This window comes from Palaemon carinicauda, chromosome 6, assembly GCF_036898095.1.
Source record: "Palaemon carinicauda isolate YSFRI2023 chromosome 6, ASM3689809v2, whole genome shotgun sequence".
Classification (NCBI taxonomy): domain Eukaryota; kingdom Metazoa; phylum Arthropoda; class Malacostraca; order Decapoda; family Palaemonidae; genus Palaemon; species Palaemon carinicauda.
In genome coordinates, this window is record NC_090730.1 from 140953528 (window position 1) to 140977476 (window position 23949).

Genomic DNA, 23949 nt, shown 5'->3' on the forward strand with positions numbered 1-23949 from the left:
CTGCACTGTATTCCAAATGACCGAATCCACGAATAGAGGCTGATTGTACAGTATATAGCTTTAAATAGTTTTTCAGTGAAAACATTTCTTTAACTAGAATTAGATATATGGCAAAGTTTTAAATATTTCCACTTCAAAATTGCAATTTGTTTTAGCTAAAGATTAAAATGAGTACGTCATTCCTTTTTTAATACAGATCTGACCCTTCTCTAATCTTTTTCTTACACATGTCTCCTAGATTCTTTGGAAACTTGCTGTATCAATTTGACTAATAATCTTAGGGATATCGTATCCAGAAAATATTATGATTAAATACCTTCGTAACTTGTATACATACTGATTTTATTGTTTGTCTATCATTGTAACAGAGGTAGCTACAAAAAAAGTGCAGAAAGCTAGGACTAGAAGCTGTGATATGCATATGACTTAGCCTCCATAACAGCATAAGAGGAAGAGATATTAAAAATTTTCAAGATTCAAGAATGGAAGTCTTATAAATCTATAAGAGCAAAACAAAAATCAAAGCCATAAAGCTTGTGGTGTCACAGAAGAACTCAAGGGGAAAAGAACAACCAGAAAAGTGCAATATGGATACCATGGATAAGGAGTAGGGGTAAACTCAATGCTATGTATCAAATTTAATAAACTGAGACAAGATATTATTAGAGCTGCAAAATATAAATGGCATAAGATATTTTCAGTGCAAGAAATACATAAGAACATCAAGTGAAGTGAAGAGAAATCAGGGAGTAGCACCTACATATGGTGGAAGGCGAGACAAAATAACTTTGAAGTTTTCTGTGCCACCTGAGTACAAATTGGGCTGGCAAACCATTAAAAAAGACTAACAAAAGCATGAATGAAGTTGATTAAAAAAATTAGTAGGGTTATTGTAAATTGGAATATATTGCTAAAAAAGAAAAATAAATCAAATGTATTTAAGGCCTATACTAATTAAAGAAGCTGAAGTAAAGAAAAAGGCAGATTTGGAAGTAGTGTGCAGTATTTAAAAACTGCTATGATCAATGGCATGAGTTTGAACTGATAATCATACTGAAAAAAGATTTGTGAAGAGATGAGGTGTCGAGATGCCTTAAAATCTGACTGAGATCTCAAAAACTGACTTGGTATGGAAATATGATAAAAGTTTTGCATGTAAATTGTAGAAAGAGGAAGATTATAGGAAGGCCCAATATATAATGACGAAATGTAACGAATGAAGACCCAGACCAGATACGAATTCATGCAGAAAGCACACAATGATTGTATACTGTGCAGCTTAATGAATAACAATCTCAAAGTCAGGACAGCTTGTTAGTCTTTCAGAATATACTCAAGTTAAATCAGACTTTATACCGCCACTCAGTCTTGAAATAAAAAAATACCTAAGTATTTTTATCATTATTGTTATTTTGCAGAGAACTCATTTCATATTTAACCCTGTACAGCAGTGTTTCTCAAACTATCTTACCTGACGCCCCCTTTTTGCTTCCAGTAGACCCGTACGCCCCCACTCCTCTCTTTTTTTATATGAAATGATTCTCACATTTATTTCTTAGCATTGTACTGGAAAACAGATTTCTGTTTGTGAACGAAAAAAAAAGTTTGAACATTAGCAAATTGGCAAATTTGAGTTGCAAATTCAAGAATATATAATTTGAAAACATGGTACAGGTATATAATATTTGGAAATACTTATGAGACTAAGGCACAATTTCTGGTCAAATTTAGTGAGACGGATGCTGCTGCTTCTTCCTCGCAAGATCAGAAATTCTAGGATTGAAGGATGACAGCGCACAACGCCAGTCATTTTCTACATCAAGTCGGTTGCGCTGTTTTGTTTTCAGAACAACAAGAGCTGAAAATCCAGTTGGCTGGTATCAGTGACGTGTCCAAAACGTTTAAAGAGAACTAGCTTAATAGAAAACTGGTTGGAGTGACTGCTATAATTATACTTTGCATGTATGTAATGACAGATATTAGTTCTTTTAATGATTTTATTATTCTATTAAACAAGTAATTTCGAGCATATAACTTCACGCCCCCCTTGTATCGTCCTCACGCCCCCCTAGTGGGGCACGCCCCCCAGTTTGGGAACCACTGCTGTACAGGGAACACCTGACATGAAAACATTATTTTTCATGATGATGGTGATGAGAGTGATATACAGTACACTATTCCGGTTTAAACTTCCCACAAACAGTATACAGTAGTGCGATTTTTAGAATTAGTTGCCTTGAGCAATATCTACATACCTCTACATAGTATCATTGTGTTTCCATTCCCCATTAATTGTTATTCTCATAAAAGATTATGTAACCAATCGAAGAATACAGCACTTCCCATTAATTATATAAATTTCTTTGCTTAGTTACATTTGAAGAAATTTTCATCCTGGTCCTTTTGAAAACATATGTAATCAAACACTATCCTCAATTTGAAATGTCCTATTTTGTATTGAGAAACTAAGAGCCACTAAAAACACTAACCAATACAAAGTTTTATTTAACCTGGGAATACTAGGAAAGACTTACAAGCTGTCTTGATATAGCAATACTCATTATAGGAATAAAAATAAAGTTTCTTGAGTGGCTGCCTACTGCCTATGTCATGAACACATATACCTATATATTTTTATGATACATACATACATACATACATATACCATGGCACTTCCCCCAATTTTGGGGGGTAGCCGACATCAACAAAGAAACAAAAACAAAAAGGGGACCTCTACTCACTACGTTCCTCCCAGCCTAACAAGGGACTCAACCGAGTTCGGCTGGTACTGCTAGGGTGTCACAGCCCACCGTCCCACATTATCCACCACAGATGAAGCTTCATAATGCTGAATCCCCTACTGCTGCTACCTCAGCGGTCATCTAAGGCATCGGAGGCAGCAGCAGGGCCTACCGGAACTGCATCACAATCGCTCGCCATTCATTCCTATTTCTAGCACGCTCTCTTGCCTCGCTCACATCTATCCTCCTATCACCCAGAGCTTCCTTCACTCCATCCATCCACCCAAACCTTGGCCTTCCTCTAGTACTTCTCCCATCAACTCTTGCTTCATCACCTTCTTTAGCAGACATCCATTTTCCATTCTCTCTCTATGGCCAAACCACCTCAACACATTCATATCCACTCTAGCTGCTAACTCATTTCTTACACCCGTTCTCACTCTCACCACTTCGTTCCTAACCCTATCAACACGAGATACACCAGCCATACTCCTTAGACACTTCATCTCAAACACATTCAATTTCTGTCTCTCCACGTAAAATCCAATATTTCGTAAAGCTACCTAACAACGGATTTCCTCTCTGACCTATTGTTTATTTTCTTTATCTTATTTCAGGGTCCATGTAATGAGACACAAGAATTCTATTACGATCTATCAGCTGGGAAAGGCTCCTGTCGATGTCCACGAAGCCAAGTACTACATAAGCCAACAGGACTCTGCTTTGATGAATATTCAAAAGGGCCTTGCCCTCCCAGGTAACCCCTACAACAGACAAGGTAAAACAAGACAGATGAGGTAATATCTTCAACAAATTGAAACTAAACTACCAAACGATGCAGACACCTTGAAAGAACCACATTCTGCATTAATTACAACTTGTGAACTACTGCAGAATTCCTGAGCTGATATTTACTAGACAACTATTTATAATGATTAGTGTTTGGACAAAACATACATGATTGCTTCTTTACTGTAGCAGACAAAATAAATGGTGCTTGTACCAGTTTTTTAACAAAATCTCTCTTTTTAATTTATCTGCTTAATTTTACAAAGACATTAGAAAATAAAGTTGGATGACTATTTGCAAACAATCGACATACTATACTTATAGTACTAAGTTGAAAATTTTTGAGTACACTGATGTTTCAAGTAACTTGATTAATTTGGATAAAATAGTACTTAAAACACAAAGATACAAGACATTCAATAAAGATGTTCTAAAAAGTCTCAAGTTAATCTATGTATCATTCTCAGACAATTTCTGGCTGGTGAAGAAACACTCAAAACAGGAATATGTCAAGATTTCCTCCAGTGTCCACCCAGACATGTATTTTGGCCTCGCAGCAACAAGTGTTTCGAACTTCACACCCAAGGACCTTGCTTAAATGGATATCTTTTATACATAAATCCAGAAACAGGTAAAATCAACAGATTACTGTATATTCACTGCCCTCATTTCCATATATCAATCCAAAGACGTAAAATTAATAGATATTTAATGGCCCCAATATTGATTTGACAGTTTTCTAAACCTACTTCAATACATCTCTATAAATTTTGGTGATACTCATTAGTAGCCTTCAAGAAGCAGTTACCATACCTAAAAATTGATTATCAGGGGTTGAGGTATGATGAATGTTCAAAATTTCTAAGGGACAAAATTAACCTCCTTTAAATGACATTGTACAGAACATCACTAATGTTCTACCAGCCTTTGTGTTTGAAGTAGAAGCCCAAACACTACTAATTCTTTAGTATACATGTTGTATACCAACTGCATTTACTTTACCGACTTTTTCATTGAAAAGAAAATGTGACCTGGGTGAACTGTTACACCACTAATGAATGAAGGTTGAACTCCAACTAAGCCAAATCTCACTTTTATTTACATTGTTGTCAACAGAAATAGAGTGGTTTTAATCTCTAGTGACCTTTGCTGATGATCATAACTTGATCAAGACCTACAAGAATTCTCTATGGCCAAGATTCTTCTTGTTAACTAGCCTGACACCTTAGTATTTCTAGAAGTACAGTATCACCTAAATGATATGGATCAATACCTTACATGAAGTAATAAAGAATAACTTATTTTCTTTTTTAATTACTAAGAATCAATTTATTCTAGTGGGAAACTTCAAAACATCCTTACTCTTCAAGACTCCCTAACTTCTAAACTTTACTTTGAGCTATTTTGACTAGCACTTAAAGCAGATTAAGAACTCTCTTTTTTAAAACTTAGTCCTCCTTTGGTTTATCAAATTCTCCACATTTATTGCTTTACAGAAAATGTCTGGAAATAGATTAAAACCACCCGATCAATCAAAATCTATCATGATAGGGACACTCGTTAATCAACTATTTACTTATGATTATCAGTTTATCTTTAAGCATAAATAGCACTTTTCATAAAGTGAATTCTAATGAAGAACCTAACCACAAGAAGAGGCTACTTGCATATGATAAAGTCAGTTCCCATATGTGCTCTGCAATTGCCTGGTTCTTTACATTCTGATCTATAAAAATTCTGTATAATAAAACAAGAAATGGTTAAATTCCCCGAATGTATTCTCCTATATTTTTATACTGTTCTTAAAAAAAGCGAATAACTTTAAAGGTAAAAATTTCTTGTTAATTCCTATTTTCTTTTATAGGGTTCCCTGACTGTGGATGTGACAAGAATCTCATGTTCAGTAATTACTGGTCTCTGACTGGACTATGCTTTGAGCTGTTCAAACGCGGGCCCTGCCTTGAAGGAAATATATTTCTTTTCAATGCTACAAAGGGTTCAACACAGTGCAGCTGCAGCTCTTCAATCTTAACAAACTACCATAACCATAGCAATGGATGTTATGAATTAAATCATCAAGGTCCATGTAATCCAGGTCAAGTCTTTAATTTTGACCCACGTGTTATGGTAACTGCTTGTGAATGTCGTAAAGACCATGCTCTGTGGCCACTCAATGGTCACTGCTATAGAATCTATTCTAGAGGACCTTGTGAAAAAGGCCACTTCTTTATATCAACTATAAATGCAACAGATAACAGTGGTGAATGCATACCTTACCCATGTACTGGGACCCGCCGTTATTATCCTGAAACAAATGGCTGCTATAAGCTGGGGTGGAGAGGGCCATGCCCTGAAGGACAGCTATTTATTTATGATGAAGAGTCACCACTTCGGGGTACATGTGGATGTACAGAAGAGCTTATTGGTTATTGGGCTAAGGATGCTAAATGTTATGAGTTAGGGGCCACAGGACCTTGCCAACATTCACAGGTTCTGTCATACGAAAAAGCAACTGGACACGTACATTGCACATGTGATCTTAATAAGGGCTATGTCAAATGGGAAGATGGACACTGTTATAAGTTGGAGAGCCGTGGACCTTGCAGTACAGGAGAAATGTTAACAGTAAAAAGGTGGCGTCCAATTACTCCCATCTGCACTTCAGTGGATTCTCCTGTTACCCCTAATAGTCTCCTTTTAGTAAGCCACAGAGAGGCAAAAGAAGGCTCTCCTGGAGCCCAACCCATTGAAGAAAGTAATAATGTTGAAGCAGCAAGAGCTGATAGTACAATTGTGCTTGGTAATCTTAATGGAACAATAAGATCAGATAACATAACGATACCAAGCAATCATCGGTCGGCGAAATCTCTAGCACCCGAATCTGGAGGTCAATCTCGGCCATCCCGTCCTGCTCCAACAAACATTTACTCTCTTGGAGAGATGGACAGTACTCATATAAAAGATGAAGAGGAAACAGTGTATACCCAAAGGGCAGGACGGTCTATGGGCAATAGCGATATTTGGGGACTACTTGATAGTAGTTATTTCAAAATACCAGGAGAAGATGACACAGATACATACTTTACTGGGAGGCCAGATGGAGCTAGATCATTAACTCCATGGTGGGGCAAGTTACCTTCATCAAGATAAATGAGGACATTCAATTTATGGGCATTAAAGTGTACTACGCACTCATTTCACCTGTGATATTTATGTTACAAGTAGGGAATACTATGTAAAGCTACTTTCTAACGAATCTAATACTTCCTGAGTAAAATTATCTAAATGTTATAAGATGAGATATAATACTATATCAGAAAGGAGTGGAGACTTGAAGGGATTCAATACCTCTCTTACAGATCTGAGTAAAATGTCATAAGAATACCTAGTGCTTGATGATTAACCTGCCAAAAACCACCGCAGTACAATATTAAATAACAACGTGCACTAATACAGTACAGTATTCAAGGGGAAAAAAAAAAACAGTGTCTGCATTTTTTCCTCTTTTCCTTTCTAAACTATCATTAATATGGTCTTAGACAGTACTTTCTGTGGAAAGAGAATTATTATTTGAAAACTTTGTTATGAAAAGAAAATACACACTGATATCTTGTTAATTTCTGACAAGAAAATACATGAATCATTGACAAAGAGAAAATTGTATTAATATGGAATCCTATACATGCATATGCCTCTTTCTTGTTCATGGAGAGTGAATGCTTCTTAGCTATGTTTGATATGATCTGCATTGTAAATGCTTAAGCTTGTGATAATTTTTTTTCAAAATTATTATAAGAAAAATGAATAAATTTTTGCATCTTTAGTTGTTTGCAATCATATTCGTTGACATAAAAAAATATGCAAAATCTAAAGTCCCAATCCTATAAAAATATTTTTAAAATGATTATGTACAGAGTTGAGTCATCCAAGTTTTAACAATAATGCTCATCTATTAAAGAATATCTAAAAGGAAAAAGAATATTTGTTTGCCTAAATTCTTCATATTTTGTTCAAAACTTATAATCTTTCAAACTTGCAAATCTGGCTAAAGTGTTATCATAAGGTATTATGTTACCTCCCATTCAACATACATTTCTTCTACATATATAAACTCTTAATCCTTTTATCCTGTACAGCATTTAAATATACAGTAGATAAGAAGAAATTATCGATATTACACAATGTATAAGCTTTCGTTGATATATCAACACTCTCAAGTTAACTTTCTTGATCTTTCATCTCTCCTATGCTATTCCTAGTAATTCGCAAATTGCACTTTCTTTGCCTAATAGCTCTATTCTCAACAGAAAATAGTATTTTGTTGAGTTCAATGTTTCAATGACAGTTTTTACCCATTTCTCTGCAACCGCTTGAATTCAGTCTAAAAACATTTGTATTGACGTAAATATCTTCCAATGTTTCACTTCCTTTGACATAGTATGAGTGCACATTATTTCAAACATGCTTTGCAAAAAACTTGTAGCTCTAGGAAATTGATAGATTTGCTTTGACATTTTTAGTACTTCACTTCATTCTAAATATGGTACTGTATTAAAGCTTACTGTCAGCCGTTTCTATCCTTGTTTGAAATATTCCTTAAATACTACAGATGTTTTTTTCTTTTTTAACAACTTAAACGCTTGCCTCTTCCTTAGTATTGAAATATTTAAATCTAAATGTCTGCAATTTAAGGATTGGACTGGATTGGATTTTTTAATTTGGGGTATATATAGCCTGGTGTTGGGAACTGTGAGGCCATTCAGCACCAAAGTACAACTGGAGCAAAACCTTGCAGTTGCACTATGAAGTAAAAATTAAAGAGGTTGAACAGCAAAAGGGAAGAAAGAAATCAGAAATGAACATAAATTAGGGTATAAGAGCAAGTGCACAGCTAGGGGCCATGGGAATGCTACAGAGATCTCTAAATAACACCTACAGTGCACAAAGTGAGGTGCAGTGACAGAATTGCCCACCTAGAGGATCAATAACTCAAGACATAAGCAACTTCTTTTGGCAGAATTGTGTTGCCAATAAGATCATTACCTACCACATTTACTATTAAAAGTAGTAACCCTAAGAGTGATCAACTTGGTCATTATTTATTTAAATCTACTCTTTAAACTTGGAATTCTCAACTCATTATTTTTCTAAAACTCCTTACCTTTGAGGTTCACTCCATTTTTATCTTCCCCCATCTTTTTCTCGCTTCCAAAAGGTATAATAGAATAGAGAATAGTGCTAGGCTACTTATATAATTATTACTAGCTAAGCTACCAGCTTTGTTGGAAAAGCTGGATGGTATGAGCCCAAGGGCTCAAGCAAGGGAAAAATAGCCCAGTAAGGTAAGGAAATAAATAAACTATAAGAGAATTAATGAAAAATTAAAATAAAATATTTTAAGAACAGTAACAACATTAAAATATATCTTTCATAAATAAACTATAAACAGAGACTTGTGCCAATCTGTTCAACATGAAATTATTTGCTGCTAGTTTGAACTCTTTAAGTTCCATCGATTCAACAACCTGATTAGGAAGATCATCCCACAACTTGGTCTCAACTGGAATAAAACTTCTCGAATACTGTGTAGTATTGAGCCTTATGATGGAGAAGGCGTGACTATTACAATAAACTGTATACCTAGTAGCCTATTACAAACAGGATGGTACTGTTTGAGAAGATGTGAATGGAAATAAAAACTAAACAATCACCATATAAAATTTGCCGAGTTCAATACTATCTCCTCACAAAAAGGGGGACTCCTAACAGTGTGCCTTAACTATAGTAGGCTAGAATGTTATTTTGCAGCATCCCTTCCAACCCATGAAGCACTTCTTTCTATTTTTTTACTTTTATCTCCTTCCTTTTGGTCCTTCTAACCCCTATGAGACTGGAAATGTGTCTCAGTACAGGAGATATGATTCTTATTAGCTAAAGAAACTGTTTCAGATATTTTTTCCTTATATCAGCTTCCCTGATGTAGGCCTTTACTATTTCCTTTCTCTTTGACATGTAAAATATCACTGTTTACATCAAATGTCCCATTGTTTCCTTGGTTTTCACCAATTCAAGTCTACAGTATGAATATAAAAAACACTGTACATCATGCAAAATTACATCAAAATGATTGTACTCACTCAAGCTTTCCCTGCAGTTTGGTGATGTTACCCTCAAGATGCGCTATCAAGGCTTCCTTCTTCCTTAATTCCTCTCTCAAGTTTCCTAAATGTTCAGTTTTTGTGTCTAACTCAGCCTGGAAATACAGAATATATCTTTATAACTAATCCATCGAAAAATGCAAATATTTTTAACATCAGAAAAATCAGACTGAGCTAGATGTAACCATATTTGAACAATTGACAGATGGAATAAAAACCAAATTTGTTCTACTAAAAGCAAAATATTGAAAAAGGTCCATTTACCCTTGAAGGCATATAAGTTACATCCCCTACAGAAAGGTAAAGCATGAATAAAATTGAATTTTGCTCTATAATTTATGTATCTGTGCATTCCTGGTGTAAAGCAATGTTTCATATGCACATAACATAAAATTATTTTACTTGCAATTGTGGTAAAAAAATAAACTTAACCTTTTAATACGAAATATCTACTTCAACAGGAATGCAAACAAATTAAAGAACAGTCATTTAATTGGAATGACATCAGCTAAGATACTGCATCTATACATCATACAGTGATATCACTTAGGGCTTGAAACATAGGTTGCTCAGAATTAGTGTTACTTATGAATGGCGGGTATAACCTACAAGCTGATACAAAAAAATCAAAGGGTTTGGCAAAGCATATTTCATGTTTGGGGTTTGGATAAAGTTGATACCTTCATACATATCCAGGAAGCTTGTAGAGTTCACAGAGTTTTGGTCAATAATAATGAATCAATGACAATAAATGAATGAATAGGGAAGGTGAGGAAAAGTGAGGTAAGACGAAAGTTTCCAAAGTACCTTGCCAATGACCACCACAAAGTTGTTTGCAAATTTTTTAATGTGCTGTATTTAAGGAAAACATATCAAATTTTTTTTAAGTACATTGTATTTTCCTTAACTATAGAATACTGTGTTGGGCAGTATATATTAGCAACCCATGTCTGCCAAAGGTTATACAGTATATGGGGATGAAGAAGCTGGTGGAGTAATGAGAACTTTGGGTGTGGAGGAAATGCCCCCCTAAATCTCGATGTCACTGGCAGCAGGGTGACAGATTGGGTTTAAAGCGACAGACAAGAGGTTTTTTCGGCTTCTACTCCTCATGCCTGGCGGATGATCTTACTGAAATTAGTATGGACCAGCAGAGATCACTTACCTTAGTTAGATAAGCACTAGGCATTACAAAGAACTGGCTATCCTTTGATGAATTTAGAAAATTAATCCTCTATGGATTTAGTCAGTCTACGCTAATCAAAAATGACAGAATGGCCCCCAGTCCCGGGCATAGCAGGGTGCTAAGAATCTCCCGGTTTATAAATACTGGATAAAAGTTGAAAATTGGTGATTGGAATGTTAGAACCAAGAATCGGATTGGGAAGTTACAGAAAGTGGAATATGATTATTGGTTTGGATATTTTGGCCCCAAGTGAAACACGTCATAAGGGGATTGGTAATGAAATTTTAGACCAAGACAATATATATCTACTCAGGAAGAACATACGGAGTTGGAAGAGAAGGGGATAGGAATGATGATAACATCAAGAGCAGAAAAGGCATTAACTGAATGGAGAGATGTAAATAGTAGATTTTTGCTTGCAAAGTATAAATAAAAACAATGCAATAAGAGTATTATAGTTTGCTATGCACAAACAAATGATTCCCCAGAAGAAAGGAAAAAGGAATACTATGAAGAACTGCAGTGTAATAAATGAGATCCCAGAGAGAGATATGAAAATTTTGATTGGTGATTTCAGTGCTAAAGTTGGAAAGAATAATCAAGGTAGAGAGAATGTGATGGGCATTGAGGGTCTTGGCAAAGTTACAAATGAAAATGAGGCACATTTTATAAGCTTTTGTTCAACAAACATTCTTGTTACTGGAGGTACTCTTTTCCAGAACAAGAGATCCACAAATATACATGGACTTTGCCATGTGACAATTTCAAAATTCAAATAGATCATAGAGCCATTAATAAAGAGGGAAGGAGGACTCTGAGAAATGTAAGAAGCTATAGTTGTGCAGATATTGGTAGTGTTCACCAGCTCCTCATTGCCAAACTGAAATTAAAACTAAAAGCACCCAACAGAAATGTAGTTAGAATACCTAGGTTTGATACAACTAAGCTTCTACAAGATGAGCACAGAGAAACATTTGCAATTGAAAGTAGGAGTTGATTCGCAGTCTTCAAGACTTTAAGAGAAGAGCAGACAATTAGTGAAGAATAGTGTGATATTAAGAACATATATCAGTCAGTTGGTAGTGAAGTTTTGGGACATGCAGTCACAAAAAGAAAACCATGGATATGAAATGATACTTGGGATACTATAAAAAGAAGACAAAGACAAAATTTAATAATTGAAAGATTTCAAGGAAGTAATGAAAATTACAAGGTAAGGCATACTAAGTATTCCAGCATTGATAGTGAGGTCAGAAGAAAAGCCAGGAATCACTGGACAGAATATTTAGACATGAAAGCAGATGAAGCTGACAAAGCTGTGAATTTAGGAAGTGGCTATGGTATAAGAATTTTTCATAAAATTATTAATGAAATCTCTACTGGAGCAAAGAAGAATCATATACCAATCAAAAAGAGAGATGGATCTGTTATAACACCATAAGATGAAGAAAGGCAAAGCTGGATGGAACAATTTAGTGAGATCTTGATTGCAAGAGTTGATGGGAAAAGTACAAGAGGAGGGCCAAGGTTTGGGTGGATGGATGGAGTGAAGAAACTTCTGGGTGATAGGAGGATAGATGTGAGAGAGGCAAGAGAGCGTGCTAGAAATAGGAATGAATGGCGAGCGATTGTGACGCAGTTCCGGTAGGCCCTGCTGCTTCCTCCTGTGCCTTGGATGACCGCAGAGGTAGCAGCAGTAGGGGATTCAGCGTTATGAAGCTTCATCTGTGGTGGATAATGGGGGAGGGTGGAATGTGGCACCCTAGCAGTACCAGCCGAACTCGATCGAGTCCCTTGTCAGGCTGGGAGGAACGTAGAGAGGGGAGGTCCCCTTTTTTGTTTCATTTGTTTGTCGTTGGCTACCCCCCAAAATTGGGGGAAGTGCCTTGGTATATGTATGTATGAATAGGAGATATGAAGGGAATAATTTGATTAATATACCTGAAGCTGAGAAAGACCTTGATGTGCCCATGAATGAATTCAGTGTGTTTGAAGTCGATACTATCATTAAAAAACTCAAGAGATGGAAAGCCCCTGGATATGATGGAATAACTGCTGAAATGATATTGGCTAAAAATGAAGTGGCTCACAGACTACTTACAAGATTATTTTGTAGAATGTGGTGTGGAGAGGCCAAACCTGATGAATGGAAACTAGGAGATCTGACTAATTGCAATAATTACAGAGGCATCACACTTAAGCCAGTTGTCAAGAAAATATGCAATATGCTCATTCTAAAGAAACTAGAGAGAAGGATTGATGAAAAGCTGAGAGACGAAATAGCAAGATTTAGAAAAAAGTAGAAGTTGTAATGACCAAAGTTTCATTTCAATATGTGGTACAGCAATGTGCAGAATATAGAAATCCACTTTTAATTGTATTTATGAACTATGAAAAAGCCTTTGATAGTGTGCAGCAGCCAATTTTGCGGAGAGTCCTGCATTATTATGGAGTTCCTCTTAAATATGTAAATCTGATTAAGTCTGTTCATGAGAAGAGCAAATGAAAGTTAATGTTAATGGAGTCCTATCTAACAAATTCTCAGAGAACAATGGAGCACTCCAAGGGAATGTGTAGTCACCTATATTGTTTATCCTATCCTCCTCATGGATTTTGCATAGAGAACAGTTGGGGATAGTGGAGAAGTATTGGACTGGATTGGTAACAGTAAATTAGCTGACCCAGATTATACTGATGACGCTGTCCTTATAAGCAGAACACCACAGGACTTGAAAAGCTTGCTTACCAGAATGCATGAAATATCACATGAGGTTGGGCTCAAGATAAATAGAAGAAAGCTAGAGATGATGAGAACGAAATATGCAATGGAAGATGAAATATCATTAGAAGGAGAAAAGATTAATGTGGTGGAATCATTTAAATATTTAGGAACTATGATCTCTAATACAGGATCTTTAGAATTGGAGTTTAATGAAAGATTGAAAATAGCAAATCAGAAAATGGCTAGGTTAAGTACAATTTGGAAATAAAATCTACAGAAATTACATTTAAAAATCAGACTATATGTCTGTTTAGTGAGATCGGTGTTACTGTATGGACATGAGTCGTGGTATAACAAAGAAACAGTATCCAACAAATTTTGTAGATTTGAGAATAAAGCCATCAGAAGAATATTGGGGGTTAAATGGCAGGACAGTGTTGGAAATGAAACTATAAGAGAGAATACTCAAGTGCCATATGTGGATGAGGTCATGGTGAGGGGTAGATGGAGATGGTGTAGGCATGCTCTTTGTACTCCCCAAGAGAGATTAGTTCACCAAACTTTCAATTGGGCTTCATAAGGCACTAGAAGAGTTGGAAGACCCAGGCCTACATAGTTGAGGACTATGAAACGTGAAGTAGATGATGAATGGAGAAGTACTGATTTAAACGCTCAAGATAGAGGCCCTTTGGGTCAATGGGCGTGGGAGGAGATGATGGTGATACAAACCTGAGTCCTTTACTATAGGGGAATAAACAACAGCGAAGCTGGAACACGGGATTTAAAATTATAACGAGGTGTGAAGAACAGACAGGTAATTAATTACCTATCAGTAGCCGGCTCGCTAACAATTCATTTAGATCGAAGCCTGGAGCTTTCTTGGGGGTTGGTGATTTACTACTTCCTTACGGAAGTAGTAAAAAAGTTGGCAATCGATGGTACAGAGGCTCCGAGAGGAGAGATACCCTTCCACGACACCAACTACAAAAGGTGTCCCACTTGGTCTGGTGGACAACTGCCAAAGATTTGCAAGGTATCCAGACTTGCTGCTCTGTCTCTAGAGAAAAGCCATTCTCCGAGAGGAGATACTGGATAACCTGTATGAGGGAAGATGCAAGGATCCTCTAGCATTGTGGCATGAGGTTGACGTAGAAGGTTGAGGAAGTTGACCATTTTCTCGGATTCTGTTTAGGAGGTACAGAAGGTCCGGTAACTAAAAATGCAAGGCCACCTTGTAGCTACTAACATTAACAAAAGGTTGGGAGTGACCATTACTCATTTCAATACTCTTCAAAGTAGGCAGAGCGGGGTAAATGTATAAGCATTAAGGCGGTCCCATGGGTGCTGAAATGCTTCCTCAAACACCGCTTATGGGTCTGGAACGGAAGAGCAGTAGATTGGGAGCTTTTTGTCCAGAGATGTCGTGAAGAGGTCTGTCGTCAGAGAACCCCACAAAGTCAGGATTTCCATCGCTACTGAATGACACAAAGATCACTCCGAGCCAACTACAGAGTACTTGAGTCTACCCGCTATACTTGTCTGCTACCATGTTCCTCTTTTCCAGGATGAAGCAAGCTGAAAGCGTAATCCTGTTGTCTTTTGCCCACTCAAGAATCCTCACTGCCAGATGGCACAGCTGCAAAAACATAATACCTTTTGTTGATGTTGGACACCACAGTGGTGTTGTTGCTAATCAGTACCAACGAGTTACTTGATAGAAGAGGAAAAAACTCTTGGAGAGCTAGAGGCTGCTTTCATCCCTAAAATGCTTACATGCTCCCGGCGATCTTCAAGGAGTCAGATATGATGCATAGACTTAGGTAAGCTCCCCATACCTATCTCAAAGCGTCGGAGAAGAAAAGAAACTGCAGAGGAGGCAGTGAGTGGGCATCCTCGTCTGTGGTTTTCTTCCTCAACCCACTAATTGAGGATTTTTCTCCGATTCTTACAGGGAAGAATGGGTTGTTGAGATGTTGCATCCTTCCTGACTTGAGGTCCCATTCAAGAGATCTTAGGTACGATCTGCCTCTTGGCACCAACTTCTCTAGGGATGTCATGTCACAGGAGTTTCCACTACTGGTGATATGGGAGAATTGATTGTTGCAGGAAGGTAAGAGCTGCCTTCCACCAACATGACAGTCTTTCACAGGAAGAAAAAACTCTTCCTAGGAAGGTGTTGATCTCCATTCCCAGATAGACTATCCTCTGCATAGGTGATAGGACAGCCAAGAGAACCCTGTCTCAGAAGAGGAGTTACTTTTCCAATTCTGACAAATTCAACTAATCATTCAGGTAGCGGAGCACATGGATCTCAGTATGAGCACACGAGATTACTTCGAAGACCCTTGTGAAGACCTGGGGTGCTGTCGACAAGCCAAAACAGAGACCCTTGAACTGAGGGAACTTGCCCACTACCACTACTGTATGATAGATACTTACTGGAAGAAAGGTGAACCAAGATCTGAAAATAAATACTTCAGTTCAAGAGTCACCATATAATACTGCAGTTTTATTTCTTGCCTGACCGTGGCTGCTGTCTCCATCTTGAAAGATGTTTATCAGAGAAAATTGCTGAGAGATGAGAGGTCAATGATCAGTCTCCAGGGTCGAGAGGCCTTCCTTACAGAGAGAGTTGACCGAAGAACACTGGGTCATGGCCCTGGCTCTGTGCATTGAAACACGGGGCCAACACAAGTCAACTTGGTCACCCGGTAAGTGGGGAACCCGATACTTCGCCAAATTCCAAAGAATGAAACTCAGAAGTGTAGCTTACCAGGATCAAGTCAGACCCAGTGAGTAACATTTTGACTGATCCCTCCTCAAGGGAGGAGAAGGAAAGATGAAAGAGATGAGCTAGTTATTGTACCTTTCATTCCACTTACATCTAAACATTACTATACACAAGATATTTCCTATCTTCTGCAAAAACTGGGCTGGCTACATAACTACTGTACTTGAGCAGCCACCAAAAGCTTATAAAAAGCACGGTTAGTGTGTTGATCTACAGTCAGTTTCACCGTTTAACAGTTGCAGCATCTACCCTTTCCCTGGCAAGTATGAATTTCTTGCTTATTGACATCCATTATACACAACGCATTTACTTTCTGGAAAGTAAAAGAAAAAGATCATAGTGGTTGCGGCCAAATGTAAAGTTGAAGTCTCCGACAGTCGGGTGGGAGAGCTACTCACTAGTGAGCACCACCTCTTATTAACTACCTCGTTAACAATTTCAATGGCCGTTCCAGCTCCGCTGAAGGGGCTTCCCTAGGTAATATTTTGATAAGAGTCCCACCCAGCCATTATTGCTTGCCAGTACATAGGAGCTTGATGTTTTTCTTTTTTCGCGAACGAAGTTAGTGCACGGCGAAGTTAGTGCACGGCGAAGCTAGTGCACAGCGGAGCAAAAATCATTAAGGCCTTTATCGAACTATTACCAAAATCTAATGGTTTTTGCTCCACCGTGAGCTCGCTTCGCTTATGAAAAAAGAAAAACATCATCCTACGTACTGGCAAGCGGTAATGGCTGGGTGCGACTCTATCAAAATATTACCCTTCCCTATTTCAAAGGACAAAATGTTTGTATACACATATGAACAATAAGTAACTTATGTAATACTGTAAACTGAACAAATGAAGAGAAAATCTCACTTACTGTTAGCAAGTCTTTGTCATGATCTAATCGAGCAACATTATTCCTCATTGCAGAGCCAGTTGCTCTAGCTTCAGCAAGTTCTTGACTCAATTGGGACAACTGACCCTCTAAATCTTTTACACGTGCTTCAGCCGATGACAACTGATTTAATCGAAACTCCAACTGATGCTCAGTATCACCAATCTGTCCTACTTTTTGTTCAAGGAGTCTCCTGAAAACAATACCACATATGGTGTTGAATGTGAGTCAGGGGCTAGTCTTAAATATAGTTCAGCTAAAGACTAAAATAATAATGTACTGTCATTTTTAAAGAAAAATGATTCTATCTTAATCGAGTGGAGAGGAGTACAATCTCGCATTAACATATCCTTCCTAATTACTGCATGCAGTAAAGTACTCCTTATAAGAAGATATTAAGAGTATGAATATAGCATCACAGCTTAAAATAATAAAGTACAATAACATGATAGAAATCAAATTTATAAAATGAATATGAAGAATTTTTAATAAAATAATAAAAATTAATCCTATGCACTATCTATTAACCAACAAGTAATAATAATAATGCAATAAAAAAAACCACAATACTCAAAACGAATCATCGTGCAGCAAAGGAAACACCATATGTCAGAAAGAACTTCGACAGAAAATATGAAGCGCACCGAAGCCAAGATTGTTCATCATAAAGTGCCATAAATGGCCAGCCCAACCACAACATACTGAGGGGAGAAGGCAAGGGGAGTCAAAAGGGGATCGAGACACTCAAACTCAATAGTTTCTTTAGTGTCTATAACCTCACCATCCTCGTGAGCTAAGGATGAGGGTTTGATGGAGCCTATAGGTCTAACTGCTGAGTCCATCAGCAGCCATTGCCTGGCTCTCCCTGGTTCTAGTTTAGGTGGAGAGGGGGCTTGGGTGATGATTATATGTATATATGGTCAGTCTCTAGGGCATTGTCTTGCTTACTAGGGCAATGTCACTGTCCCTTGCCTTTGCCATTCATGAGCAACCTTTAAACCTTTAAAAGAGAGCTTCAACGAGGTAGCTAGTTAAACCATAGGTAGGATTCACTTGAGTGGGAACACAATTTCAAATTTCCCTTTCAAATTATTGTAGTGTATATGCACATTCTACATCACAAGTCTAGTGAGGCTGCTTATCTCACCCTCTCGAGATAATTTCCTTAGACAGCTTTTCACACATCTTGGTCATTTAGGTAAACAAAAAAAACCTTTACTTGAAGTGTTCAGTACTTTTGTCAGGACATGTCTCACACAACTATCTCCTAAAGGAAGAACAGTCACTAAAGTGTGTGTGTGCTCCACATACTGTATATAAGCCAACCCTATAGTCAGGAGACTCCTCTGGTTTGTGTTAGCAAAGACATTGTTCCGTGGGTTGTTGGGCATTTCAAAAAATGATTGCCATTTTAACTACTAATACCCATTTTTTTCAGATGCAGTGACTTATGTCATGATTTCTAGTTATTTCGTATCCTTCTATGGGAGATCATCTCACCTGGTCTAGCCATTACATCTGTGCTAGTAGTATTAAGGACTGCAAAAGTTTTCTACTGTATATGCTAAAGGACTTCAGGTCATATTAGCTCTATTTAGGTAAAGTTTTCTTAAAGATAGATGATATTAGCATTTCTCTTTGACTGTTTAGTGTTGGGTGGTTTTGTAACTTTTATGTTGCTTGTTTGATTACGCTAACTTTTGTTGGCCATGAATGCCTGGTAGTTTATCAAGAGGTTGCCTTTATCCCTAACTGTGTCTTTATCTTCCCCCACTGGTATTCATTTTTAAAACCATCATTACTGTCTTTCTTTCAGTTGAAGTGGCTATCCTGAAGGGTAATTAGCCTTAAATGGCGTGTCGGCTCAGTTTTATCCGACATTTTATCTTTAGTTTGTGGATTGTATAAGTCACTTTATATATACACCTCTATATATATATATATATATATATATATATATATATATATATATATATATATATATAATATATATATATATATATATATATATATATATATATATATATATATATATATATATATATATATATATATATATATGTACGCTAATGTACATATTTCTTTTGTTATCATTATTGTTAGGTTTGCTTTTAAGTATAATGAAACTTTTTTTTATTGCTTTTTATTCTTATTTGATCTGGAGGTATTGGGCAAAACCCAAGATTCACTCCTTATTACAGATTTTAAGAAACCAATAATTTTGAAATGGAATGCCATTCCTAGGCAAGCAAAATGATAGTGCATATTAGGACTGAGTACCCTGCTTCTCACAATTTCTGCTATGAATGTGGGTGCCCTGAGATTAAGATAATAAACGTTTGCTACGAATGTGGGTGTTATGAGATTCAGATAATAAAAGTTTGTGGCAGATATAACAGCTTTTATCAGTGTGTGACCTACCGGAATCGAGACTTGGATAATTCTAGCTTTGTCTTCTTACCATTATGGCTAAGATACATGAAGATGATAGTAAGACCTCTTTTGTTTTTGTAGGTGATTTCAATGTTTACCATAGGGAGTGGTTAAATTCTGTTTCTATTGCTGACTGCTTTGTCTTAAGAACTTTGGTCTTTTCCTCTGAATCAGGTTATGAGCAAATCATAAGAAAATCTACTCACAGATATAGTAACTTCTTGGACCTAATATATGCTGACATCCCTGGTGTTATAATAAGTAAGCTTAATTCTCCAGTTGAGATATCTGATCATACCTTAATTTAATTAGTAATCAAGTCTGAGCTGCCTGTCCCTGATGTGCCATACCCATGTAATATATATATATATATATAATATCTCAAGCAGATTGGAATGTCATCTTGAGTGATCTATTCAATTTGAATTGGTCACAACTACAATATCTTTTGAATACAAATCGGGTAAACATTATTGATAAGCATATACCTTCTCATGAGCTAAAATACCGAGAGAAAGACAAACCCTGGTTCAATGATGATTGTAGATGTGCTTATTTGGATAAGTAGGAGGCCTATCCTCTTTGAAAGGTTACAGAGCAGATTTGACTAGGCACAACTATGCTCAGTGAAGAGCTGTTGCTTGGAGAGTTTATGCTCTAATTGAATAGGAATACAATTCAACCACAAAACAAACCCTTTCTGGTACAGCCAAAGAACAAAGGTTTTGGACTACCCTTAAATCTACACTCTTTGGTGTAGACTTGACAGGCAAGTATACAAAATAGTTAAAAAAATATTTATCAAAATTATGTGTTTGTATACTGCATTTTAGATGAGATTTGGGCAAGTCATTGCAACTCTTGGAACAAGGGCTTCATCTTAGAAATATGAGAATTACGTTCACAATATAACTAAATTCTTGAATCTATATAAAGCCTTCCAATTTAAAGGCTTACTTCTCATTTCCTTTGATTTATACTTAGAACTTAACCATAAGTAGATATGTTTAAAATGAGGTCTTAAAAATTTAGAAAGGATCTTCTTTCCTATAAAGATTTGAACTATGAAATCTGCTCATAGACTAAGCTCAAAATTCTATGGATTTAATTGATGAATTGTACTGAAATAGGAAACCATCAAATACCGAAAAAAAAAAAAAAACACTTTTGTCATTTCCTAACTTCTTACCCTGAAAGTCTAATACATAAAGTAAAAAATCTGACAAATATCTAACCAACTTTGGCAAAATTAAGGTGTTTGATTATATATATATATATATATATATATATATATATATATATATATATATATATATATATATATATATATATATATATATTATATATATAATATATATATATATATATATATATATATATATATATATATATATATATATATATATATATATATATATATATATATATATATATATATATATATATATATATATATTTATATATATATTTATATATATATTATATATATAATATATATATATATATATATATATATATATATATATATATATATATATATATATATATATATATATATATATATATATATATATATATATATATATATAATTATATATATATATATATATATATATATATATATATATATTATATAATATATATTATATAATATATATATATATACAGTATATATATATACAGTATATATATATACAGGTGTCCGGACAATTCGGTCCCGGATAATTCGGCCCTGGACAATTCGGTCCCGGACAATTCGGTACTAGGACAATTCGGCACCAGGACAATTCGGTACCAATTAATTCTTATAATATGGAAAAACAGTATTTTTCCAATTTTTATCGTTTCTAAAATTCCTATCAGTTCTAAGCATTACTTTTAAAAAGAAAATTTTTGCTTTTGTTAGTATAGATATAAAAAAAGTCCAATTGATTTATCCTTGTTTGTGCGATAAATTAAAAAGGAAATTACATTTTGTGTTTCTTTATTATATAAAAAATGAAACAGTAAAAACCATACATTGCTTATGTTAAAAGTATGTATATAAAAATAAAATAGTAAAAACTATACATTTCTTGTCGTTAAAAGTATATAAAAAATTTAAACTTTAATATTATGAGCGATTGCATTAAGGAACTGCATTCTTTCTGCTTGATTATATTTCTCCATCGTCTCATATTTCGACTAATATGAGCTACTTCAGTTATATCAGTAAGTGCGCACTCATTTAAATTTCCTAGTTCTTCTGTTAGAATTGAAGGAGAAGATGTTTGACTTATGATTGTCCCTTCTTGCACTCACTTCAGCTGCAGTTGGGCTATGAATTTGTTTTCCAATATATTTGAGCGCATGAAAATTAACATCTGAGTGAAGCCATGCTTTGCAAGTCCGTCCTTCACAACGCCAATATATCTTCGTACCATCAGCATTTTCTTTATGTTATTGGTACACGTAGTTTTCCTTTTCAACTAATTTCCTTTTTCCTTTTTCCGACTGTATGCAGTTGCAAGACTCCATTGTGTGAATGATGGGGTGAAACTAGACTAAAAAGTCTGGAATAAAGAAACTAATAAAGTCATTTTCTTTATATATTTTTTTTTTTAAATAAGGGAATAACCAAAGTAATCTTTTAGTAATAAAATAGTTAGGTGGATTGTTCATGTTATTTGTGAACAACTAGTGAATAACCAATCTAAGTAGTTAGGTATTGAGGTGATATTAAATATAAATAGTTCATAATATGTAATATAAAAATATCATATTTTCCTGATTTTAAAAAAATGACAAGCCTGGTACCGAATTGTCCTGGTACCGAATTGTCCTGGTACCGAATTGTCCTAGTACCGAATTGTCCAGGACCGAACTGTCCAGGACCGAATTGTCCGGGACCGAATTGTCCAGGACCGAATTGTCCTAGCACCATATATACAGTATATATATATATATATATATATATATATATATATATATATATATATATATATATATATATATATATATATAATATATGTATAATATATATATATATATATATATATATATATATATATATATATATATATATATATATATATATATATATATATATATACAGTATATGTATATATATATATATATATATATATATATATATATATATATATATATATATATATATATATATATACATACATAAATATATATATATATATATATATATATATATATATATATATATATATATATATATATATATATACATACATATATATATATATATATATATATATATATATATATATATATATATATATATATATATATATATATATATACATACACAGGTAGCTGAAGAATAGGGTAGTGGTAGTAACAAATTAACAATGCAAAATTACCTCACTGCATATTTATGAGTGTACTTTACATAATTTCCCTATCACTCTTGACCAGAAGAAAATGACGGCCATCAACAAAGAAATTTACCTCATAATCAACTCTAGAATACAATGTACCCAACAGAACCCTTCCTAACTAGTACAGTACACCAGAACCATTCGACATAACTTGAGGAGTATCCTTTGGAGTTGCAAAAGCAAAGCAAATCCATATTCATGAGGCTCACTACTGTTAATTCCTCCAAGTCTGGTAAAAGACAGTGTGGCATCAGCTACCTCACACAAATATCAACTAGTTTAGTCTTCTGTAGCTTTTCTCTGGAATTCAGAGAGAATTTCTTCAACGACTTTAATCTATTTCTTCACTACTGAAATCTTTTACTTGAAGAGCTACTAACTGAAGAGAATCCTTCCTAAGAGGAACTGAGAGGGAATCAACACTTCAAGTTATTCAAAGCACACTTTAGCCTCCGGCATATGACACAAAGAAAATAAGGATTAATATCACCATACAATAAATCAATTAAACAACCTCACAAGAAGACATAGAGAAGCCAGAAGAAAGCATCCACTCAAATTAAATTGATAATAATGTGTTTTTTAAATTTACTAAAAAACAAAATCACGATCTGGAGCTCAGGTAACATCTGGTCAAACACTTATATTGACGAGAGAACTAAAAGACAAAGGGATATGATCTAACCATGCAGTAGTGTTGCTATACACACCCGTACGATCTAATCCCAATACAGTACTTCACTAGACAGGTAGGGGAATTATGAAATGAAAAAAAAAAAAACTGGACTTTTCTAGTTAAGGATAAACGTCAACATTTAACCAGCTTAAAAACAGAAGCACTATGAATGCGAAATAAGG

At 35.2% G+C, this 23949-nt stretch overlaps 2 protein-coding genes across 2 annotated transcripts in view; one reads left to right on the forward strand and one right to left on the reverse strand.

Annotated features, from left to right (window-relative positions):
* Window positions 1-7362, forward strand: part of LOC137642210 (uncharacterized) — a 43598-nt gene extending 36236 nt beyond the window's left edge. The window contains exons 3-5 of the mRNA XM_068374746.1: window positions 3359-3498; window positions 3998-4161; window positions 5395-7362. Of these exons, the coding sequence (XP_068230847.1) occupies window positions 3359-3498; window positions 3998-4161; window positions 5395-6680 (1590 nt within the window). The 3' untranslated portion in view covers window positions 6681-7362. The remainder of the gene's footprint in view (window positions 1-3358; window positions 3499-3997; window positions 4162-5394) is intronic.
* The window catches only part of LOC137642681 (centrosomal protein of 135 kDa-like), a 495143-nt gene that overhangs the window by 198636 nt on the left and 272558 nt on the right, over window positions 1-23949 (reverse strand). The window contains exons 21-22 of the mRNA XM_068375458.1: window positions 17249-17459; window positions 9668-9783 (exon numbers count right to left, since the gene is read on the reverse strand). Of these exons, the coding sequence (XP_068231559.1) occupies window positions 9668-9783; window positions 17249-17459 (327 nt within the window). The remainder of the gene's footprint in view (window positions 1-9667; window positions 9784-17248; window positions 17460-23949) is intronic.